At 48.7% G+C, this 21,537-nt stretch overlaps 2 protein-coding genes across 2 annotated transcripts; both read right to left on the reverse strand.

Annotated features, from left to right (window-relative positions):
* Positions 1 to 10,653: 10,653 nt before the first annotated feature.
* LOC311216232 (olfactory receptor 14J1-like) lies at positions 10,654 to 11,589 on the reverse strand (the record flags this gene model as incomplete). Its single annotated transcript, XM_084297780.1, has 1 exon — positions 10,654 to 11,589. The coding sequence occupies one exon, from the start codon at positions 11,587 to 11,589 to the stop codon at positions 10,654 to 10,656; it is 936 nt and encodes a 311-aa protein (XP_084153906.1).
* A 6,800-nt stretch (positions 11,590 to 18,389) lies between these two features.
* On the reverse strand, positions 18,390 to 19,304 carry LOC311216233 (olfactory receptor 14C36-like; the record flags this gene model as incomplete). Its single annotated transcript, XM_084297781.1, has 1 exon — positions 18,390 to 19,304. The coding sequence occupies one exon, from the start codon at positions 19,302 to 19,304 to the stop codon at positions 18,390 to 18,392; it is 915 nt and encodes a 304-aa protein (XP_084153907.1).
* Positions 19,305 to 21,537: the final 2,233 nt, after the last annotated feature.

Genomic DNA, 21,537 nt, shown 5'->3' on the forward strand with positions numbered 1-21,537 from the left:
GGGCATGCTTCGTGGCAGTTTTTTTCTCCTGCTCTTTCCTACTGCCAAAGTAAGCTCCGTCAGGGTGGAAACCACTCCTGAAGTAGGCATCCCAACCCAGCAGGCTCCTTGAGGCCTCTCAGCCAACCAGACACAAGTCACCTCAGCAGCAGCTTCCAAGCCAGGGGCCTGCTGCTGGCCTTGCAGCTTCTTGGCTACACACAGCCAAGCCTTGTGCCTCCTGCTGCCCAGTCATGGACTCAAGCAGAAGGGACAGGACAACCCATCTGGGGGCCTTCTTTCTGCCTGGGTCGTCCTGGCTCTGGAGGCAGAGGGGATCCCCCATTCAGCATGCCAAGCAGGTGCCTTCTGCTGGTCTAGCAGGGCCACTGCCAGATGTCGGCCCAAAAGTGCAGCTCCCAGGGAGAAGGCAAGGCTGACCTGCCACCTCCAGACACAAGTGACCTCACAGTACCTTTGTGTGACACGTTCCTGCTGCTGCCCTATCACGTGCAGAGACAGAAGTGACCTCACAGTCACTGCCACAGTCACATTCCTGCTGCTGGGGCAGGAGATCCTGAGGTAGAGCTGAGCTTTCTCTAGCCCTTTCGGTATCTCTTTTTCACTTTCTGGGTTAGAGATTAAGCCAAGTTTTAGTAGGAGTTTTTGGTGTTCTGCTTGTGCTGTCAGGTCTGTGGTTAAGGTATGGACAAGCTCTGTGGTTTAGGGGTGTTTTTTGTCTGTCAAGGAGTCTAGGGTTAAATAAGGCATTTTAATGTTAGTGTTAAGTGAAAGGATTACGGTTATCAAGAGAGAAAATGGATTTCTTTCAGTTTGTTGTAATAGCATTTAGGTTTATTTAGCATTAAAATTACTAGCTCAAATAAAGTAAGGGCCATATATGACTGTTTTAAGTCAGTGTTACTGTACTACCGGCATTGCATGAATGCTCTTACCTCTATGAAATCATTAATTTCTTCTCGCCAGTGCTCCTCTTACCACCCCAAAATCTCACATGCCTCTTGTCGAGGCTGCTCCTGACCTCCCCATATCTTACTGGGGTCAGCTTTCTGATGACATTTACCATCTCAGTGTATCTGTCTCACCTCTGTTGGCTCCTCCATTCCTGAGAAGGAAGTGGCATTGTAGTCAGGAGGGAAAAGGACACAAAAATCTTTAGGCGCATCCTGAGCAATGTGCCCATCAGCTCTGCACCTCCACAAAATCATGCTTCCAACCTACAAGTTTTGTTTCCCAAGTGGCTTCTGTGGATCCAGGGTTACTTTTTCCAGGCCCTCTCACATGTTTCAGTTTTGGATGTGCAGGGATGGGATAAGGAAAGCCAAGGCATGGATGGAACTCAGCTTATCTGGGGATGAAAAGCATAACAGGAAGAGATCCTGTAGGTACTTTGCTCAGAAAAGAAAGGCCAAGGAGAGTGTATCCCCTCTGATGGATGAGAAGGGTGAACTGGTAATGACAGACATGGAGAAGCCTGAGGGACTCAACAACATCTTTTCTTCAATCTTCCCTGCCAGTCAGGCTTCACAAGTCTTTCATTCCCTGAACCCATAGATTGAGGCTGGGGGGTGCAAATTCCCACCTGTTGTAAGTGAAGAGAAGGTTTGAGGCCACCTGAAGAAGCTCAAAAAGTACAAGTCTATGGGACTTGATGACTTGCATTCCAGGGAGTTGAATGCTGTGGCTGAGGCTGTGGATGTTCCATCCTTGGGGGTGTTCAAGGCCACGTTAGATGAGGCCCTGAGCAACCTGATCTAGGGGGTGGTGTCCCTGCCTATGGGGGGTTGGAACTAGATGATCGTCGAGGTGCTTTCCAACTCAACCGTTGTATGATTCTCCGATTCTGTGCTTCAGAGGCTAAGTCATAATAACAGTAATAATATTAATAATCATCATCATCATCATCATCATCATCATCACAACAACAGTAGCATGGTATTGGGCTTCAGAATACTCAGTGATCCTTTGTGATATGGTTTAGTGGAGGACTTGTTAGTGGTAGGTCAGAGGTTGGACTAGGTGATCTTGGAGCTCTCTTCCAGCCTAGATGATTCTGGGATTCTGTGATCCAGTTCATCCATGAGACAAAATCCTGCCAGCAGCACGAAGGACACTGAAATGTGGCCTCACATGAAGGAGACTCCAGATCGCTGGTATAGAAACAGCATTTTTGTGCCATGACCAACATGGTAAATGCTGCGGGAAAAGGCCTACGTCTGAAGTAAAAGGCCTAGGCCAGCAGCAGTGTGGCACAGGCTTGAGATTTGTGTGTTTGTGAAACTTATGGAACCACAGGATCTTTAAGGTCCGTTCCAACATGAGCAGTTTTATGATTCTGTGCTTAGCAGCCCTGTACAGCCCCTGTAGGGCCCAGCCTCAGTTCATGACCCCAAGCTCGTGCTTCAAAACTGCTCCCTCACGTCACTTGTCCCATCTGAGTTCCTCAGCTACCCCAGGGCATCCTGGAGTCAGTGGCCACCTCTGAATAGAGAATGGAAACCAGCCATAAAAGTAGATCTAGGAAAAAAATTGAAACCTGTGCATAAAAGGACTCTAAGTAACAAGGATCAGGCATTTGTTCTTCTTCTTCACTAAAACTAACCAGGACATTTCTCAGTACATTGTTTTGCCTGTCTGTAACCATGACCTCCAATTATCTGCCCTAACAAGGCCCTGGGGAGGCTTTGTTAGTAACAGCCCTCAGTGGGGCCTATTAATACTCCAAGTCACTTCAACTTTTCCTCCTGACTTCACTTTCTCTAGCACTTGCATTATTCTCCTCTCAGGACCTGAACTTCACAGACTGAGCACCAAAATACACCATGGTACTCATTAAAACGCAGAAACTCCTGACATCTCTTGCATAGGTTTCTTCATGACTTCAAGACTTATACACCTAATAGCAGAGCTTGCATGAAGTAGTTAAGGAAGAAGATTTCAAAAAAACAGCTAATACAAATCTTTTTTTGTTTTAAAGGCTGAATTATTCTGCATTTCAGTTTTGAGTATCATTCTCCTATTGCTATTGATCCAGAGGTACTTCTTTGGAGACCTTCATTGGGAAGAAAAACAGAGTCTGGAGGTCTGACACCTCCACTGTCAGCAGTGGTCTTTGTCCCTGTAACTGTAGCACAGTTCAGCACATGAAAACCTTTCTAAGATAATCAGGGAAAAAAATAAAATAAAATAAAATAAGATAAAATAAAATAAAATAAAATAAAATAAAATAAAATAAAATAAAATAAAATAAAATAAAATAAAATTGAAATGACTGTTGGATCCTGAGAAATTCTAAATGAATCTTAGTATACAACTGGACATCCAGGGTGTCTCTTTGGTCTTCTGTGGAAAACTCAGGGTGAAAAGTGAAAAGAAAAATAATCTTCCTGTGTCTGTAGCTGTACCCATGAGCTTGGCATCTTTGGGGAAATTGTCCCTTTCCAGCCACACAAACCTAAACTGAGTAATGTGAAAAGACCTGCCTAGTCAATAGAGTAGGGCAAAGTCCTACTTCCTGTGCTGTAGATACAGAAGGCAAAAAGAATTGCACTGTGCCTTACACTACTCTGGGACGTGTCTCCCAGGTCAGGCAACTTTACCTTAGTGCTGACAAGTCCATCACTAAAGCACGCTCCCAAGCTCTACATTTACACCTTGGCTCTCCAGTCGATGACCCAGCTCATGGATGGCAATCAGGGAGTCTCGGTTAGTGCAACGCTGCCTCAGGTGCGCCACCGTGGTAGCCATTGGCACCTGCTGTTCTTCACCCCTCAGCAAACCCACAACAGAAGGGTTCTGTGGAAGGCCAAGCAAGGTAGACAAGTGTTTCATGTCCTTTGTCTCCGAGGCAGCACTGCCAAAGCCCCACCGGTGGTGCCCTCTTGGAACTCTGAATTCCCTCTCCTGAAGCAGTCTATGCCGAGGATGCACATAGCCTCTGGGCCAGTCCCAATGGGGTGCTTTTGCCATTCCTTCCCAGTTAGACTCACCTCAGCCTCCAGTACAGTTAACTGTTGGGATCCCCCTGTCACTCCAGAAATACAGGTGGGTTCTACCTCTTTCTAGCTTGATGGCATTAGGGTACTCTGTGCACTGGTGTCTAGTAGAGCCTGATACATTTTGTGGGTCTGTTGTGCCTGGCCATAATAATAATTATATCTGTGTTTATACTAATACTAATACTAATACTAATACTAATAAAAATATATAATAATAACAATTTATTGCTATTGTTGTTTTTATTATTATTTTCTTTGTGTCCTATTACTCTGCTTTTATATCAACACATAAACTTTTACTTTTTTTTTCTCCTTCTTCTCTCCTGCAGCCCATTGGATGAATATCTGTACAGTTCTGAGCTGCCTGCTGGGTCAAACCACAGCAAGGCTTTTTGGTGCCTAGCATGGAGCACAAAGGTTGAGATGACAGATCTGACCACAGCGTTTTAAAAGTAAATTGTTAAAAGCATTAGATCAGTTTAACAGTTGCTGATCACAGTATTGATATTTTTGATCTGGGGTCTGTGGTGCTTGTTTTCAGAATTGTGTTGTACAGCACATTACTAATTGTCATCCATGGTGTGCTCTTTATCAGTTCTGGGGGCTGGTTTAAGGTTACTGTTTTGCTGTATTGGATAACTCTGACTTATGACAGGATAAAATAATTGCTGCCTCCATACCTCAGGAACCATCTCTTCATCTCTTAGAAATTATTTAGAATTACACTCTTTTAAACTCTTTGCCTTTTCTCCTTGGGGAGTAAACCTATGCAGGGTGGGTGGAACTGGGATGGACAGTGGGGGATGCTTTTCACCACTTCTTCCCTCTCCCTTTCTCCTGCACTTCCCCCTTCTCCTCCAGGACAGGCATATAGCCTGTCCAAAGCCACTCCAAACCCTGCAACAGGCCCTGCAGGCACTCCAGCTCCTGAGGTGGGCCCAAAGTTAAATTGACAACCGTGACAGGCCCTATAGCTACTCCCAAACCTATGATAGGCACTGCAGCCACTCCAACTCATCCAAAAGGCCCTGCAGGCAGAACAACTCCAGCGATGGGCCCTGTAGCCACTCCAGCACCTGCAATGGGCCCCGTGGCTGGGCCAGAGAACCAGCCTGTGCCAGTATCGGTTGCGTCTTTATGCAGGAGAAAACAATGGGTGTAAAAGTCAGTTTTTCTTTAGAAAGGAAAGAAACCCAGGCACCCAGACAAGAAAGGTGGAGGAAGTAGAAGAGGCAGGTTTCTCCTAAGTTGGTCCATCATGGAAGCAGGATGACCAAGAGGAAGCAGGATGACCAAGAAGAAGAGGTCATATAAGCATCAGAAACCATGTGATCCCTATCCCAGTGTAAGCTACGAGACATGGGAAAATATTTTAGCCATCATCTCGGTGAGCACATTGTCAGCTGGCTGCTCCAGTGCTGAGAGAAGGGGGCTAACAGTCTGGATTTAGAGGGCAGGGAAGCCAAGCAGCTGGGATCCTCCTGTAGGTGAGAGGTGATTGAGAAAGCCAGTGGAAAAGGGCACAAGGAACTTAATCCTCTCAGGCCTGAAAGAAAGGTATCCCTTGAAGGAAGATCTTCTATGTCAACCAGGCAAGTGGACCACCATGCACAGGGGTATCCTGTACCTAAGGGAATTACCCATGCTGAAGGCGATTTGTAGAAACCTAGAAACTAACAGCTGTCCAAAGATCCAGATAAAGTCAACTGCACATGACCCATGTGACAGAAGTTTGTACAGAGCGCACCATAATCATATGCCAATTCGTTGGCAGTAATGACCAGGAAAGTCCAAGAGGAACCCATGGTGGATGAATCGGCTAGCCAGCTACAGTACAAAGAAAGTCTCTCTTCTTCCCTACGAACCTGTGTCTCGTCAATGGAGAAACTGTCTGAGTAGGTCCAAGAACTACAAGAGAATACATCTTCCTCCCTACCTGTACGAACCAATACCTCAGCTCTCAGGTGTAAGTGTCCCTCTACTCAAGAAAGGTGATATAGTGGGTACATACCACGTGCAGCTCTGTGGTTTTAACTGTGTGATCACGGAGAAGCCATGAGAAAATGGGATGGAAAATCTACCTCCATCCTAGAGGCATGGATACATGAAGCACAAGGAAAAACATTCACAAAAAGTGGTTCTTCTGAGAAAATTGCTGCTCCTGTTTCTAGTGGGCAGTCCTCCAAACAGAGTAATGAATACTATGAGCGGGACTAGAGGGGTTCTACCTCCAACCAGGGGGAGGAAGGAGGCAACTGGGTGTATTGGACTTTGAGGATTACTCACTTGGCACATCAGACCCACAGCAGGTGTTAGGTTTTAAAGGACACCAATGCACAGTGTAGTGTAATGCCATCAAGCTAAAAGGGCCAGAACCCAATTGTATTTCTGGAATGATGGGAGAATCCCAGTAGTCAACTGTATTGGACGCTGTTGTGAGTCTAATGGGAAAGAGTGGCAAAAGCAACCCCTTGAGACTGGCCCAGAAGCTCTGTGCATCCTTAGTATAGACTCCTTCAGGAAAGGGTACTTCAAAGATCCAAAGGCTTACCTTTAAACAGTTGTCTACCTTGCCCACTCTCTCACAGGGCCCTTCTGCTCTGGAGGTGCTGATGGCCAATGAGCAGCAGGTGCCAATCGCTACCACAACAGTGCACCTGAGGCAGTATTGCACTAACAGAGACTCCCTGATTCCCATGCATGACCTGGTTCATTGACTGGAGAGCCAAGGAGTGATCAGCAAGGCTCTCTCACCCTTTAATAGTCCCATATGAACAGTGCAAAATTCTAATGGGGAGTGGAAGATAATGGTGGACATCTGTGGACTGAATGAAGTCCCACCACCTCTGATTTTGACGTAAAAAAAAGTAAGGTCAAAGGACCTACACAGGAGATCCTGAGGCAGGCTGGCCAGGTTCAGGGGGACCCCTGCTTGGGGACGAGATGGGTATCAGTGTGTGGTGAGCAATTGCACTGTGCAACGCTTGATTTACTAAACTACATTATCATCATCAGCAGCAGCAGCAGCAGCAACATCTCTTCCTTTCCTTTGCTATCAAACCATCTTTACCTCAACACATGAGCATTTCAGGGATGAGGATGAGCTACATGGTGCTGAGTTGTCTGCCAGGATAAAGCACAACATGCTTGACAACCAGAGTCCAAAGCACAAATCACATTTTAAAAAATCAGTCTCTGACATCTACAGAGAGAAGCCTTCCTCTGAGACCAGTGCTGGCTCTGCAGGGGCAGTGCCCATGTGCAGGAGTGCAGAGGAAAAGAGTCTCATCCCAGCAGCATGGCCAGGGAACACCAGCGTTTGGGGCATGCAGAGCTGCTCTCTTGCCACTGCTGCCCTCTCCTGCTGAGCCCTGCTGGTGGGGTCAGGCTCAGCTGCTCCTATCACTTGGTGCCAGTGCTGCTGTGGGGCTGTGCTGGGACTGCAGGCAGGGACAGGCAGTGGGCACGGCAGTGGCACAGCTGGCCTCCACTGCAGCACTTCCCTCCTAAGGGGGGATCTCCTCCAAGGTGGACTGAGCAGAGCTCAAGTGCTCAATCTGCTGTGAGCAGGCAGAGGAGAGCTCTGCAGCCCCAGGGCACGCAGCAGCCCCATCAAAGGAGCCTGGCGAGTGATTCCTTGCAGCCCTGGGGCAATGGCAGTGACCCCCTGAGCTGGGTCTGCCTCCCAGCCTGCCCAGCACAGCCCTGCAGAGTGCCCCCATGCTCTGGGCACCACAGCCCCCTCCCTCTGCAGAGCAGCACCACCGGCTGGGGCTGGGGATGCAAGGATGCTTCCCCTGAGTGTCTTGTAGGCTGGCTTCAGGCACACAACTTCTGGATGTAAGCGTGATCTTCACTGTGCACTAGGAGCTGAGAGACCGCCAACAGGCATGGGGCTGGAACATTGCCTGCAAGGTCCCTCCTGCCCTAGCACCTCACAGGACTGGCACAGAACTGGCTCCTGAGTGTCAGAGAGGCTGGGTGCTCAGCAGGTGTGCCATGAACTTGGAGGATCACAAACAGATCATTTCTACCTGGGCAGGTCCTGGCCCAAAAAGGGGGTGTTTTGTAGGTGTGGTATTATAAGCTCAGTGGTGCCTCAGAAACACTAAGTCCAGCAGGAAGCAAATGGCTGTTAAATGGCCTGTGAGGTGACTGCTTTCTGAAGTAGCTGACAGGTCACCCTTGACTCCTGGCTGGGATCTGTGCCTTTAGGCTCACATCTGCCAGTGTCCATGGTAGGGCAGCAGAAGGCACTTGCTGTGCATGTAGTTTCTGAGATCGGCTCTTTCTAAGTACCTGGTAGGCCCCATAGAGGAAGAGGTCTTGGGTAGGGGTTGTCATGTCAGAGGTGTCAGCTTTTGCCTGAAGTCATTCTTTAGGACTGCTTTCAGTTTTCTACACAGAGAGGGCCACTGCCTCCAAGACGCTTGGGGCAAACTGAACCATGCATGAGGGTTTGGAAAAGATAGCCTGGGTGCACAGAAACCATTCCATATCTAAAAGTTGGAGGCAGGAAACAAAATTTTGGGGTGGTACAAGAGCTGCTGGGCACATTGTGCAGGGTTTACCTACAGCCTTTGTGTTCTTTTCCATCCTGACTTAGGTGCCATGTCAGTCTCAAGAAAGGAGTAGCCAACAGATGTGAGGCAGATACTTTGAGATCATGAAAGCCATCAGAAAGCTGCCCCTAGGAAGATGACTGATATGGGGAAGTCAGGAGAAGCCTGGCCAGGAGAGATGTGAGACTTGAGAGAGGGAAAAGGGGTTTGGCCAGCAGAAATTAATGATTTCTGTGAGGTTCGAACATTCAGGCAATGTTGATTTTGCTGTAACACTGACTTAAAATAGTCATGTAAAGCCCTTGCACTACTTTAATCACTGACATTAATTGTCAATTCTAAATGCTACTCCACACCCTGACAGGAATCCACTACTCTTATGCCTGACCTCAAAGTATCCCTTCAAGCCAAAACTCAGCCCATAGCCCTTTTTCCTTATCTTTACTCTCTTGCTCATCCTGATCTGATCAGCTTGTGGGCCACAAGGAGGAGATTGGTGGGAATGCTCTGAGGAGCTCAGCTCTGCCTCAGCATCTCCTGCCCCAGGAGGAGGATCATAACTGTGGCAGGGACTGTGAGGTCACTTCTGTCTCTGTACTTGATAGGGCAGCAGCAGGAACGTGTCACAGAAAGGGACAGTGAGGTCACTTGTGTCTGGAGGTGGCAGGTCAGCCTTGACTTCTCCCTGGGAGCTGCACTTTTGAGCTGACAGCTGCCAGTGGCCCTGCTAGGCCAGCAGAAGGCACCTGCTTGGCATGCTGACAGTTGGCATTGCTTCCTTGCAACACTGTGCAGGGCTGCGGAGGTGTCAAAATGAAGTTCTTCTAGTAGCATCACACTACCCACCACATCCCACAGACCCCAAGACTAGCCCTGAGCCAGACATGGGTGTGCAGGGTCTCCTCTCCCAGTGGCCGTGGTCAGGCCTTGGCCCTTCAGCTTCATTAAAACCAACCAAGATTTTTCTCAGCACAGTGCTTTGCCTGTCTGTAACCATGGCCTCCAATTTTCTGCCCTAACAAGGCCCTGGGGAGGCTTTGTTAGTAACAGCCCTCAGTGGGGCCCATTAATACTCCAAGTCACTTCAGCTTTTCCTTCTGACTTTAGCTTCTCAAGTGGTTACATCACTCTCCTCTCAGTACCTCAACTGAGTACAGGGGGACAATCACTTCCCTGGACCTGCTGGCCACACTGCTTCTTATGCAAGCCAGGATGCTGTTGGTCTTCTTGGCCACCTGAGCACACGGCTGGCCCATATTCAGTCGACTATCAACCAGTACTCCCAGGTCCTTCTCTGCCAGGCAGCTCTCCAACTACTCATCTCCCAGCCTGTAGCTCTGTTTGGGGTTGTTGAGTCCCAGGTGAAGAACCCGGCACTAGAACCCCAGAAAACAGAAGAGCAGGGAGCAACCTCTTGGCTATGTTCCTGGCAGCTGCTTTGGAGAGGCGTCCAGGCTTCTGGGTTTGCCCAGAGCAAGACCCTCCTGTTACTGTGGTGCTATCTGGGAGGCCAGCTGTAACCCAGGGCTGCACAGTGCCTGCTGCTGTCTGCAGTCACAGGGATGCCAGTGCGGAGAGAACAGGACTGTCACCAAGGCCTATGAGATCTGACAGCTTATCCGAATAAAAGACCACAGGAGAACACACTGGAAGCCAAAAGAGAGCAGCAGTGACAAGGCCACGTCCTGCTGCTGGCCATGGCCATGGCTCCAGAGAAGCAACAGCCCCCACCCAAACTCCATGTAGCAGCTGGGCTCTTGGCCCTGAGCCCCTCCTGTGTGCTGGGGCTGCTACCCCAGCTCCAGAGGGGATGGAAAGAGATGGCAGCTGATAAAATGTAGTTCTGATGTTTTTTTTTGTTTTGTTTTGTTTTTGTTTTTAATTTATTATGTTTCTCTACATAACCTGCTTCTTTCAATAATTAGATGACTGGGTCACTATAAATGAAAAAATAAAAATAAGAAAATCAGGTAGCAGGTTAAGGATAACATAATTTAAATCAAAAGAAAAAAAATGTAGAAAATATTTATAGAGAAATATAGTAACAAAAATTTTCCTCACAGTTCCTGAAATAATCAGGGAACTCACAAACATTATTGATTGCAAAGAAGCATGTATCCAAAGAGTTTCCTTACTGCATCCTTGAACTCCTGGTTCCTCATGCTGTAGATGAGGGGGTTCACTGATGAAGGAACAACTGAGTAGAGAACTGACACAATAAGATCCATGGATGGGGAAGAGAGGGAGGGGGGCTTCAGATAGGCAAACATGGCAGTGCTGACAAAGAGGGAGACCACGGCCAGGTGAGGGAGGCACATGGAAAAGGCTTTGTGTCGGCCCTGCTCAGCGGGAATCCTCAGCACTACCCTGAAGATCTGCACATAGGATAACATGATGAAAACAAAGCAAAGAAAGGCTAAAGAAACACTAAACACAAGTGCCCAAACTTCCCTGAGAGAGGCATCTGAACAGGAGAGCTTGAGAATCTGTGGGATTTCACAGAAGAACTGGTCCACAGCATTGCCTTGGCAGAGGGGCAGGGAAAATGTGTTGGCCGTGTGCAGGACAGCATTGAGAAAGCCACTGCCCCAGGCAGCTGCTGCCATCTGGGCACAAGCTCTGCTGCCCAGGAGGCTCCCGTAGTGCAGGGGCTTGCAGATGGCAACGTAGCGGTCGTAAGCCATGACAGTGAGAAGGGAATACTCTACATCAAAAAAGAAGGCTAAAAAAAGTACTTGGGCAGCACACCCTTGATAGGAAATGGCCCAGGTGTCCCACAGAGAATTGGCCATGGCTTTGGGCAGAGTGGTGGAGATGCAGCCCAGGTCGAGGAGGGCGAGGTTGAGGAGGAAGAAGTACATGGGGGTGTGGAGGCGGTGGTCGCAGGCTATGGCTGTGAGGATGAGGCCGTTGCCCAGGAGGGCAGCCAGGTAGGTGCCCAGGAAGAGCCCAAAAGTCAGGAGCTGCAGCTCGCGTGTGTCTGCAAATGCCAGCAGCAGGAACTCGCTCACTGAGCTGACGTTGGGCATTTTCTGACATTGAAGAGTTGTCTGTAGAGAAGCAGAAGGCAGAAAAAGTTTAGAAGACAATTCTCTGAGGAAAACCTACTACAAGCCTTAGAGCACTCTCATCTGAAGCCTCTCTTTGCAAAAGGAGCTTTCTGCAGCTTTATCGCTTGAGTCCCAGCTGATGCTGGGTGAGACTGGCACTGCAAGCGTGGATTGCTGGGGCCTTTAGAGGTGTCCTTCCTTCTGTGAAGCAGTCAGAAAGCAGGAACAAGGGGGAAACTCAAGTTCAGTCCACTTATGAGATCCATGAACTTTGCAGGGTTGTTGCAAAGAACACCTCCAACCACACTGTAGAGCGAGTCAGATTTTATTATGCTTAGTAGAACAATCACACTCTTGCGTTTCCAAAGAAGTGGAGACAGCTTAAAGCAAAGAAGCTCAAACCCCAGTGCAGATGGACAGAATCCTCACCTTATCCCTAAGTGCATGAGCAGGATCTCAGCTTTTCCCTCTTCGCAAAGGCTGCAGAGTCCTCACTCCAGCTGCCCACAGACAGCCATCCAGCAGCGCAGACATGTTAGTACGGAGGTGTCTTTTCTTTGAAGTATCTGGATAACACAAGGATGCCAGGAGAGAGCTGCATCCTGCGGGAGAGAAGAATGCAGCCCAGGACAATGCCCCACGGACAGAGCTGGATATTCGAAATCTGGGGCGTCCCAATACCCAATCTGCATCCCCTGCAGTGTCTGGAGGAGACTTGGACACCCAACTCTTGGCTAAAAAGAGCAGCTGGGTTATGACACTCCAAGGGGCTTCTGCCAGACTTTCTCACCTTGCACTGCAACCCAGCAGGACTCTCAAAGCCTACTGCATTGCCCACTGCCCTCCCAGAAACAACACCCAGCGGAAGACCCTTCCAGGACCTGCAGCTGCATGGCCCTGCAGCCAGGCACTTACCTTGTCAAGGGCTGTGCAGGTTTCTCCTGCAGGCAGCTCTCAGCATCCTCCCACTGCCAACTTCCTCCGAGCCCTCTCTCCTTCCCTCCTCTCTGTGTGCCAGCTGCGGTCAGAGCCCCCAGCCCTACTGCGCTGTGCAGTGGAGCTGCTCCTGGGCACAGCTGTCTCTCTGCAACAGGAACACTTTTGAAATGAGTTTTCTCTGTCCCACGAGCCCAGCCCAGCTCAGCAGCACAGAATCAGCCCAAGGCACTGCAATCACCCCTATGGGGGCTTTGCTGATGAGCCCACGAACCTCAGGCACTCAGACACAATTGAAGACAGCTCTCCAGAAGTGCAAGTCAGAGGCAAGTTTCCTGCAGTGTCCCCCTGAGGGCCAGCACTGACACAGCCTCTCTTGGAGCTCGTTAGAGCAGAACCCTGGAGGCAGTGAGGACAAGGAGACAAAGGCAATGTGAAGGTGACACTGAGGTGTAGGCAAACTGGATGTGTTTCACCAAGCACAAGGGCCAGGACTTGACATCCAACCCATTTTAAGGGGGATCCTTTCCCTTGACAGGTTGCTCAGGGCTCTTTGTGGGGCAGTAGGAGATGGGGATGTGCATGGCCAAGTGCAGGAGAATGGTACGACCCCTGCCTGCTTCATGGGTGGGGGCGAGGAGGCAATGAGGCCCTGGTGCTTTAACAATCAGCTGTCTCCTCATAGGCGTCAGTAGCAGAGACAACAGCCATAGCCATGGACACAAAGACCTGAGTCCTGTTGAGACTTTCAGCCTTGGTAGAGCCCTTGATCCTCCCCACACCAGGCTGTCTGAGGGACTCCTAGACCTGTATGTCTTTTCCTGCTGGCTGCAGACCCTCTTCTGTGTAGTACCACACTAGATCTCTGAGGAGTCTCATAACTCAGATCTTCTTGTTGGCCATGCTCCTCGTAAGGGAGCTCTGTGGGAAACTGGCCTAGCTGCTGATGAGCAGGCACCACTGCTCACATGGCATCCCTTGTGGTGCCCAGGCCCTCCTCCTCCTGGCCACTGTTCACTCAGCAAGGTTCCATTCTGCCCTGATGTGTGGGTTTCTCTTCCTGTGGTGCAGTATGGGGTTCTTCTCCTTGTAAATGCCAAGAGGTTTCTGTAGGCAAAATCCTGCAGTTTCTCAAGGTTGCCCCACACTGATGCTCCATTCTGTCAGCTCTTCATGTCTACAGGCAGACAGTTCAAACTTTGCCTGTGATTGTGCTATCTTTGAGAAGACAGCAGCATCAGGAAAGTTTGGAAAATACAGGAGTAACCAGTTGAATGGCATTGCAGCACAGAGCCACAGAAGAGAATGGAAAGCTGCCAGGTTCCACCTCTTCTGTGCTTCCTTCTCATGCATGCTGTCAGTTTGGAGCTGTGTCCTGAATGTTATGGGGCTGTGCAGGTGAAAAATAGAAGGGCCAAAGCCCAGCTGGAGCTCAATCTCTCTGTGACTCTCAAAGACAATGAAAAACTGTTTATAAAAATACTATAAATAAAGGAAGATTAAGGAGAACCATCATCCTTTATTAGATATGCGGGAAATCTCGTGAAGATCTCGAGATAACGTAATGGATGAGGTACTTAATTCCTTCTTTGCCTCTGACTAGATCAGCGAGACCAGTTGTTCCACTGGACATTTATTCCTCCTCATGGCCATTGCCAACATTCCTGGGCACACATTTTGGCAAGTTTTTCTCTCCTGCTCTTTCCTACTACCACAGAAAGCTCCATCAAGGTGGAAACCACTCCTCAAGTAGGCATCCCAACCCAGCAGGCTCCTTGCGGCCTCTCAGCCAACCAGACACAAGTCACCTCAGCAGAACCTTCCAAGCCAGGGGCCTGCTGCTGGCCTTGCAGCTTCTTGGCTACACACAGCCAAGCCTTGTGCCTGCTGCTGCCCAGCCATGGACTCAAGCAGAAGGGACAGGACAACCCATCTGGGGGCCTTCTTTCTGTCTGGGTCCTCCTAGGTGTGTAGGCAGAGGGAATCCCCCTGTCAGCATGCCAAGCAGGTGCCTTGTGCTGGCCTAGCAGGGCCACTGCCAGATGTCAGCCCAAAAGTGCAGTTCCCAGGGAGAACTCAAGGGTTACCTGCCACCTACTTCAAGCAGAAGTGACCTCACCATCCCTTTCTGTGACACATTCCTGGTGCTGCCTTATCAACTTTAAGGGATGAACAGATAAATGGGATGCCGTTGTGGGAATCTATTACAGACCACCCGGCCAGGATGACAATGCCGATGAATTATTCTTTGCAGAACTAAGAGATGCCTTGAGATCAACTCCCTTGTCCTTATGGGAGATTTCAACTTGCCCGACGTCAACTGGGATCACCACACAGCTGACACAAGCAAGTCCAGGAAGTTCATAAAGCACCTAGATGATCTCTTCTTGGTGCAGGTGCTAAGGGAGCCAACTAGGAAAGGTGCCCTCCTTCATCTGTTACTGGAGAACAGAGAGGGTGTTGTGGGAGATGTGGCAATTGGTGCCCGTCTCAGTCATAGTGACCATGAAGTGGTTCAGTTTAGAATTTATGGCAACAGAAGGAAAACTGCCACCAGTATTTCAGCCCTGGATATGGGCAAAGCAGACTTCAGGCTGCTCAGGGAACTAGTCAGCAAGGTCCCCTGGGTAGCTGCTTTTGAAGGCATTGCCGTCCATCAGTGTTTCAGGTCAATCTTTAAGCACTGCCTCCTAAAAGCACAAGATCAGGTTATACCAAAATATCGGAAGGCAGGCAGGCGGGGCAGAAGACTGGCCTGGCTGACCAGGGATCTTCTACTGGAGCTTAGACAGAAAAAGAAATTGTATGGCTGCTGGAAAGAGGGTCAGGTGATGAGGAAGGAATAGAGGGATGCTGTTCATGTTTGTAGGGAGAAAATTTGTGGGTCCAAAGCCCAACTAGAGTTGAAGCTGGCCATGTTTGTGAGAGACAATAAAAAAGGTTTTTTTTAGATAAGTTAACAGAAAAAGGAGAACCAAAGAAAACATAAGTTCGCAACTTGACGGGGAATGTCCCCTCACAGACAATGATATAGCCAAAGCAGAGACATTTAATGCCTTCTTCACTGTCCTTGTTTCAGTTAGGACAGAATTATTTTCCTCCTAGTAGCTGGTAGAATGCTATGTTTTGGCTTAGGAAGAGAAGAGTGCCAATAACACATTGATGTTTAATTGTTGCAGAGCAGTGCTTACACCAAGCCAAGGACATTTCAGCTTCTCACTCTGTCCTGCCAGTGGGCAGGCTAGGGGTGCAGCAGGAGCTGGGAGGGGACAGAGCCAGGACACCTGACCCAAACTGGCCAAAGGGGTATTCCATACCTTCTGACATCATGCTAAACAATAGATAGGGGTGGCTAGCCATGGGGAGGAGGGCTGGACTGCTTGGGGTTAGTCTGGGCATCAGTCAGCAGGTGGTGAGCAATTGCATTGTGCATCACTTGTTTGTACACATTATTATTCGTAGTACTAATATCATCATTATTGTTATTATTATTATTGTTATCATTATTTTCCTGTCTTAATAAACTGTCTTTATCTCCACTCACAGGCTTCACTTTCCCATTTCTCTCCCCCATCACAGAGAGGGAGGGGGAGCAAACGGCTGTGCGGTGTTTAGGTGCCAGGTGGGATGAACCACAACACTGAATAATATAAATAAAATATTAAAATGTAGGAAAAAAAATAATAAAAACTCATTAGAAGAAACAATGTTAAGAGTTTTCTGGAAAACCAGTGAGTCCAATTAGTATAACAGGCACATTATTTATGATGAAGAAACAGGTATCCAAATAGTTTCCCCACTGCATCCTTGAGTTCCTGGTTCCTCATGCTGTAGATGAGGGGGTTCAGAGCCGGAGGCACCACCGAGTACAGAAATTACACCACCAGGTCCAGGATGGGAGAAGAGATGGAGGGGAGCTTCACGTAGGCAAACATCCCAGTACTGACAAACAGGGTGACAAGGACTAGGTGTGGTAGGCATGTGGAAAAGGCTTTGTGCCTGCCCTGCTCAGAGGGTATCTTCAGCACTGCCCTAAAGATCAGTACATAGGACAACACAATGAAAACAAAACAACCAAATAGTAAAGAAACACTAAACATAAGTGCCCCGACTTCCCTGAGGTAGGCTTCTGAGCAGGAGAGCTTGAGGATGTGGGGGACTTCACAGAAGAACTGGTCCACAGCATTGCCTTGGCAGAGGAGAAGGGAAAATGTGTTGGCCGTGTGCAGGACAGCATTGAGAAAGCAGCTGCCTGGGGCAGCTGCTGTAGTATCAATTGCAGCTTGATAGTTGTGGGCCAGATCCCAGCACACTACAGTGATTTGTGTCACTTTGGAACTGTCGGAGTCATGACACCCGTTTTTCAAGCATTCTACCTGTTTTTTTAGGATTTTGCAGTTGTTCAGGGGAGAATTTCCAAAACATTGGAGGTGCCCACTGCTCTAGAAACCTGCCCGTATCCTCCCACACTCCCTGCCACTCACAAGTATCCTGCCTCAGGACAGATCTCTGGATAAAATTCCTAAGTGGTTGTTTAACCTTAAACAAAACCTGAAGCACATTCAGGAGACATAACAACAAGAACATGCTCATCTGAGTGTCCCAAGGATATTCAACATCTTGGAGAACTATCGTACCAAGCTCGGAGGGTAAGAGGGAGGTGAAGGAGAAAGGAAGGTTGAATGAGTAGGAAAAAATGTCTCCTTCTTTCCCCTCTACACATTGGCTCCCTGACAAAAAAAAAAAAAAAAAAAAAAAAAAAAAAAAAAAAAAAAGGCAGTAGGTGTAATTGCTAATAGTTTCCAAGATATGGTTTCCAAAGTACAGAGTTGACGACAGTGCTGAGTACAAATACCAGGTTACGGTCATGACCAGAAATTTCTTCATGTCATAAGCCACTGTTACACCGCACAGTACCATAACAATTTTAAACCAGGGCCCGGAAAGGATAAACAGCATGACAGGGAGCACATACAGAAAGTAATGTGCTATAAAACTCAGTTTGGAAAACAGGTGCAGAAGACTTGATATTAAAGCAATCAGCATTGTGACTAGCAACTATTATTCAGGTCTAATGGTTATACCAATTTTAGTTTAACACATTCTGGTCCGATCTGTCGTTATGTCAATGCTTCGAGCCCCACGTTGGGTGCTAAAAAGGATTATTGTGGTTTAACCCGGCCGGCAGCTAAACACCACACAGCCATTCGCTCACCCTCCCCCCTGCCCCTCTGGGATGGGGGAGAGAAACGGAAAGTGAAGCCTGTGAGGTGAGATAAAGACAGTTTATTAAGACAGGAAAATAATAATAACAATAATAACAACAACAATGATTATAATAGTGCTACTACTAATAATGTGTACAAACAAGTGATGCACAGTGCAATTGCTCACCACCCACAAACTGATGCCCAGCCTAACCCCGAGCAGTCCAGCCCTCCCACCCCTGCTAGCCACCCCTATCTATTGTTTAGCATGACGTCAGATGGTATGGAATGTTCCTTTGGCTAGTTTGGGTCACCTGTCCTGGGTCTGCCCCCTTCCCAGCTCCCACTGCACCCCCAGATTGCCTGCTGGCAGGAGAGAGTGAGAAGCTGAAACGTACTTGGCTTGGTGTAAGCACTGCTCTGCAACAAGTAAAACATCAGCATGTCATCAGCACTCTTCTCATCCTAAGCCAAAACATAACACCCTACCAGCAACTAGGAGGAAAATTAACACTATCCGAGCTGAAACAAGGACAAATGCTATACCTAGAGGTCACAAATTGCCTGATATTAACTTGAGGTAAACTAGAAAAGTGAGATAGCCAATTTATTGCTAAGTAAATATTACCACTAGAATCAGTTTTTCAGTGTAGTTTTCAGCTCCTGGTTCCTCATGCTATAGATGAGGGGGTTCACTGCTGGAGGTATCACTGAGTACAGGAATGACAACATCAGGTCGAAGGATGGAGAGGAGATGGAGGGGGGTTTCAAGAAGGCAACTATGGCAATGCTGAGAAACAGGGAGACCACAGCCAGGTGAGGGAGGCACGTGGAAAAGGCTTTGTGCCGGCCCTGCTCAGAGGGTATCCTCAGCACAGCCCTGAAGATCTGCACATAGGACAGCACAATGAAAACAAAACAAATTAATGCTAAACATGCACTAACCACCAGAAGTCTAACTTCCTTTAGGTAGTCTGAATCTGAGCAGGAGAGCTTGAGGATGTGGGGGATTTCACAGAAGAACTGGTCCAAAACATTGCCGTGGCAGAGGGGCAGGGAAAACATGTTGGCTGTGTGCAGGACAGCACTGAAAAGGCCACTGCCCCAGGCAGCTGCTGCCATCTGGGCACAGGCTCTGCTGCCCAGGAGGCTCCCATAGTGCAAAGGCTTGCAGATGGCAACATAGCGGTCATAGGCCATGATGGTGAGAAGATAAAATTCTGATACAATCAAGAAGACAAACAGAAAGAGTTGGGCAACACATCCTCGAAAGGAGATGGCCCTGGTGTCCCAGAGGGCATTGGTCATGGCTTTGGGCAGAGTGGTGGAGATGCAGCCCAGGTCGAGGAGGCTGAGGTTGAGGAGGAAGAAGTATGTGGGGGTGTGGTGGTGGTGGTGGCAGGCTACAGCGCTGAGGATGAGGCCGTTGCCCAGGAGGGCAGCCAGGTAGATGCCGAAATGCAGGAAGAGCGCGAAGTGCAGGAGCTGCAGCTCGCGTGTGTCTTCAAATGCGACCAGGAGGAACTCACTCACTGAGCTGCTGTTGGGCATTTGCTTGTTTTGTGTATGTTGTCCTGCTAAAGGAACAGAAATAGAGTGATAATATATCAGGATTATCTGAGAAAAAACATTTCATTTTTTCAGTTAAACCTCTCAAACCATTTGCCATACTGCATGTAGAGAGTTGGCAGATCCCTTTCCTTCATTGGTTGCTCCTTCATTTGTTCTCTGCTTGTGTCTCCTTGAGCTGCAGGGCAATTGCTCTAAGGAGGTTCTCCTGAGAAGAACCTGGGCACTGCTGAGAGCAGAGGAATCCAGGCTCAAAGTGCCAATCTCCTGATTCTCTGAATCATGCTGCTGGCATGGCAGCACTCAGAATTGCGGGACTTCATTCAGGCCACGATAGGCCTCTGTTAGTGCACTCGGTTGCTGCTATACTTACTCAGGTGCACGGTTGTGGTAGGGATTGGCACCAGCTGTCCTTCAGTCCTCATCAACCCCACAACAGCATAATGTCCTCTGTCTCCAAGGCAGCTATGCCAAAAGCCTACCGATACTCTTTTGGGTCCCTGAAATATCTATCCTCTCCTGAAGCAGTCTCTTCCAAGGATGCACAGAGTCTCTGGGCCAGTGCCAATAATGTTTTTGCCACTCCTTCCCACTTAGACACACTTCAGCCTCCAGTACAGTTCAGAGTTGGGATCCCCCTGTCACTGCAGACATACAAGTGGGTTCGACCTTCTTAGCTTGATGGCATTAGGGTACACTGTGCAGTGGTGCCCACTAGCTCCTGATACTTCTGTGGGTCTGATGTGCAAGGCCATCAAATCCCCACAGTCCAATAAACCCGACTGTCCCCTTCCTCCCCCTGGCTGGAGGCACAGCCCCTCTAGTCCTGCTCATAGTATTCAGTACTGTGTCTGCAGGACAGCCCGCTGGAAATTGGAGCAGCAGTTCTCTAAGAACCCCTTTTAGTGATTGTTTTTCCTTGCCACTCACATACCCATGCCTCAAGGCTGGAGGTAGATTTTCCATCCCACTTTCTCATGTGCTCTCCATGGTCACACCCCGTAAAAGCATAGGGTTGGGCACATAGTGTGTATCCACTGTATCTCCTTTCCTGCCCCTCTTAATTCCAGAGAGGGGCGCCGTTTTCTCCCAGCACCAGAGCAGCAGAGGGGATAGGGATCGTGGTGATTACTGATGCTCTTATGACTTCTTCCTCTTCGTCCTCCTACTCACATGATGGCCCCAGCTTTTCTGAAGCCTGCCTCGTCTTCTGACTAACTGACTTTCACATCCATTAGTTTTTCTTGCATAGAGGAGCAAGTGATACAGACAGAGCTTGGTTTTCTGGCTCAGACACAGGGCCCAGAAAAAGAGCTGGAGTTGCTGCAGGGCATTTTGCAGATGCTGTAGTAGCTGCAGGGTCTGTCAGAGGGGTTGGAGTGACTGCAGGGCTTTTCACAGAGGCTGGAGTGGCATTGATTGTTTTTGAAGGGGTTTTGCCCCGTTTTGTCTTTGAAGGGGTTTGACGTGCTGGGCACAGATGCAGTTACGGGGATAAAGACCACTGCTGGCAGTGGCATTGTGTTTCAAAGGCTGGGCTACATCCATCTGGAAACGCCTGTGAGCTTGAAGATGATAGAATCTCCTGTGGTGAGGTGCCACTACTGCAGGGGGAGAGGGGGAAGGAGTGTAAGACATGTGGGACCTCCAGACAGAAGTGGTGAGTGCAGAGCAGTAAGTGTGTTCTGGGCATTAAGAAGGCCTGAAAGAGCATAGCATGGCCCTTGCTGAAGGTGAGGACCTTGAGGTTTGATGTGAGCGTAGCAGGGGAAAGAGGATGTGGGAGTTCAGTTCTGGGATAGAGGGACAGAGGAATTCTGTCTTCTGGCAAAGACAGAAGCAGGTTTGGGTCCAGGACATCCTAGGTGACTGAGGATTATTTAACAGGACTTAAAAGAAGCTAGAAGAGTTTGCAGGGATCTCCCAGGCTTGGCAAAAACCCAGGCAACCACAGCTTTGAGTTAGAAAGAACAGGCAGGGATGTCATAGAAACATTGAGTGGCTGGGGTTGGAAGTGACCTTAAAAATCCTCTAGTTCTGACTCCCCTGCCATGGGCAGGTGATGCCACCCACTAGATCAGGTTGCCCTGAGCCTCTTCTAACCTGGTCTCGAACACCTCCGGGGATGGGTATAGTGGGTTTACGTGGCAATGTTACCTGGGGGGGCTGCAGGGGTGGCTTCTTTGAGAAGAATCCAGATGCCCCATGTGAGATA

This window comes from Netta rufina (assembly GCF_964035555.1).
Source record: "Netta rufina genome assembly, chromosome: 18".
Classification (NCBI taxonomy): Eukaryota; Metazoa; Chordata; class Aves; order Anseriformes; family Anatidae; genus Netta; species Netta rufina.